The 2,869-nt window shown below is 48.4% G+C and overlaps 1 protein-coding gene across 1 annotated transcript; it reads left to right on the top strand.

The window, feature by feature from the left end:
- Positions 1–389: 389 nt before the first annotated feature.
- Positions 390–2,705, top strand: LOC133493461 (apoptosis facilitator Bcl-2-like protein 14). The gene is made up of 7 exons (XM_061806823.1): positions 390–549; positions 1,041–1,415; positions 1,503–1,625; positions 1,738–1,814; positions 1,892–2,053; positions 2,157–2,270; positions 2,345–2,705. Exons 2-7 carry the CDS (start codon positions 1,061–1,063, stop codon positions 2,378–2,380), a joined length of 867 nt encoding a protein of 288 aa, XP_061662807.1. The 5' UTR covers positions 390–549; positions 1,041–1,060; the 3' UTR covers positions 2,381–2,705.
- Positions 2,706–2,869: the final 164 nt, after the last annotated feature.

Here is a 2,869-nt window from a genome sequence, read left to right as displayed (position 1 = left end):
TTTTTTTGTTTGTCGTTGTCTTCTTCTTTGAGTTGCATCCTCAATCAATCGCTCACGATCACGCCGTGTGGCTCAACGTGGTATTACAGAGCGGAAATAGCGATATATGCTGAAGTGTCAATAAAAACCGAACACGTTTTTAGTTTCAGTTGATTAAAAAGTATTTGAATTTATGAGCCTTTAACGCTTCTATTTTAAAGTCCCCATTCAGGAAAGAAAGTACTTTGGCTACTTTGGACACACCCATATGAATCACGATAGGGGGTTTCCACGAAACTGTTGACTTGAAGACATATTGTTTTTATGAATTTTAAGTTACTATTTCGAAAAAAAACCTACATTAAATTGTTACACATACGTCTTTAGTTTGAGTATTTTCGAGTTACGTTCCAAGTTGGGCGTCGGTCTCAGGGGTTGCGTCATGACGTCATGACGGTATGACGTTCGGTTGAAAGCGGAAGTAACGCCGACAGAACGACCGGCGAGCGGAAGTTGGTTTTCTTGTTCGGACTTGTTTGCCGGCTGGGGCTGTTCAGTGTTGGCTCTTCTGTAAGTCATTCATTTCTCTCTTTTGCCCATGACTCAATATTTATGTCACTAGTCGTTTACGCTGAAATGAAACTTTTGAAATTGTCCAACTCGTTGCCATTTGAAATGGATGCGCTTTATCCTTGAAATAGTTTCGAAGCCTCGTTTTGCCGCCAAGTCTCCATCTCGAAGATGTCTCGAAAAAAGTTTCGTGGCTTCTCTGCTAGATTCGCTCATTTCAAGACATTCTCAGTTCTATTGCTGGCGTTTCTCTTCTCGAATATTCAGAAAACAACTGGGTTTTGTTTTCTTGGAACGTGTCGTTATTTTCGGGGTGACGTAGTTGTTTGTTGGTTTCGGTGAAGTCACAAGACGCACCTGTGACTTTACGTCTGCTCACTTTTATGCACCGCCACAAGGGGGACACGAAACTAAAAGTAAGCTCAAAGTGGACGCCGAAGCTACATAGTTGTCCCCTCATTAGAAGGCATTTGTTTTTATCGCACAAACAGTTTTTGCGCAGCAAAGCAACATGTCGAACGGACTCGTCGAGATCCACGACCCCTTCGCTGACCGCGATGACCTCAGCGGGGCGACCTCGGAAGCGGACAGCCTCCAACACACGGCGGAGTTCCGCCTCCTGATGGCGTACGCCAAGAGGAGACGGCGGCGGGAGAAGACGGGCCGCTCGCCCGTCGAGGAGGGCGGGACGGCCGCGGCGCCGGTCCGGAGCCGCGAAGAAACGACGCCGGCCGAAACCAAGAAGAAGAAAAAGTGGAAACGCCTGCCCAACATTTTGAGGTGCGTCAAACCCGAGACGGGCAACAGCCACAAAGCGCCCGAGAGGCAAAATGATGTCGTCAGGTGCTTGGGAGATCTGCCAGTCGGTAAGGCCCGACAAATCAAATCATATTTGACTTTATAAAAAAGTATTTTCATGTAATTGTGTGTTTTCAAAAAAAAAAAAAAAAAAGTTTCCCTGGTGGACCTGAACGAGTCGCAGGACATGATGGACGAGGCGGCGAGCAGGCTGACCGAGATCGCCGACGACGTCCCCTTCGCTCCGCCGGACCTGGAGGCCGATTCGCCCGACGATGGTGAGACGGCGAGGGATGGAAAATTTCCACGCTGACTCTTCGTATTTAAGTGTACTTGCGTGAAATGTTGTCCGTGGCGATTTGTTGACGACGTGGCTGCTTTTGTCTTCAGCGGAGGCCGACGTGGAGAAGCTGATTGGTCTCCTGCTGAGGGAGTGCGGAGACCATTTCGATGAGGAGGTGACAAAAGTGAGTCCGCGCCCGGCGTCTTCCCGAAGACCCGCCTCGCAGTCCGCCGTCTTTTCATCATTTTTGGCGTCCCGCAGGAATTGAAGGAAACTTTAAGGTCCACGCTGCTTTCCTGGAACTACGGCTTCTTCGAGAGGTTGATGCAGACCCTGCTGAAGAGGATGGGTCTCTTCAACCCTGACCCCGACGCGCCGGGCCCGCAGACGTCGCCCAAGACTCAAATCGCCGTCGCCTGCGAGGTCGAAAGCGACACTTTGGCTTTTGCCAACTGCAATGCGCTCGAGCGGCTTTGGAGTGATTTTTTTTTTGTTTGTTTGTTTGTTTTATCGGCGGGGGTCACAGGTGACGAGCCGCCTGTCCGCCGCCGACACGCTCCCCGTGAACCGCCTCTTGGGCTACGGCGCCACCTACCTGCAGAATCACTTCTCCTCGTGGGCCAAGCAGCAGGGCGGTTACGTAAGTGGCACTCGGGCGCTGACGTGCTTTTGTTCCGCCTTTGACGAGCGATTAAACGCCGCCTCCCGTTGCAGGAGGCGGCGTTCAATGACGACGACGAAGTTCAGTGATGGCTGAAATTTTGCACTCTGAAGCTTCCTGATTTGACGCACTTCACCGTTTTGCACGTACGCGATGGCGAGATGTGATGTGGACTCGGATATTTTTCAGTGATTCTTGTCTCGTTCGGGAACTTTGCAGCACTTCGAGCTCCATCTGACATGCTCAGCTTAGAAAAAGTCGAGCATTGCTTTTGGGTAAAATATCTGTGAACAAATGATTTTTGAGTCACGTGTGTGTGTATTTTGAATGAGAAATTAAAAAAATTATCGTGAGGAGAAGCGGCTCGGAAATTGGATGGATCGTCAGCAATGGTGGCGTTTTTTTTTTTTTTTTTTTTTTCAAATGATTGTATTTTGAATATTATGTCAGGCGTGCAATATTGATTTGCTGTTAGCTTGTCTTGATAAATGTACACTGAGTTATGAAAAATAAATAAAAGTACACGAATTGAACGCGTTTTCAACTACGAAGTTGTCCTGACTGATTTGTTTGTACTT

Source organism: Syngnathoides biaculeatus, chromosome 20 (genome assembly GCF_019802595.1).
Source record: "Syngnathoides biaculeatus isolate LvHL_M chromosome 20, ASM1980259v1, whole genome shotgun sequence".
Taxonomy (NCBI): domain Eukaryota; kingdom Metazoa; phylum Chordata; class Actinopteri; order Syngnathiformes; family Syngnathidae; genus Syngnathoides; species Syngnathoides biaculeatus.
The sequence above is the reverse complement of the archived record's forward strand: the minus strand, read 5'-3'. Positions and strand labels throughout refer to the sequence as shown.

Excerpts from the sequence above, each read along its gene's own strand:
- LOC133493461 (XM_061806823.1), top strand. The coding sequence starts at position 1,061 with ATGTCGAACGGACTCGTCGAGATCCACGACCCCTTCGCTGACCGCGAT. Across the intron at positions 1,416-1,502 it reads CTTGGGAGATCTGCCAGTCG|TTTCCCTGGTGGACCTGAAC; the intron begins GTAAGGCCCGAC and ends AAAAAAAAAAAG. Across the intron at positions 2,054-2,156 it reads AAATCGCCGTCGCCTGCGAG|GTGACGAGCCGCCTGTCCGC; the intron begins GTCGAAAGCGAC and ends CGGGGGTCACAG.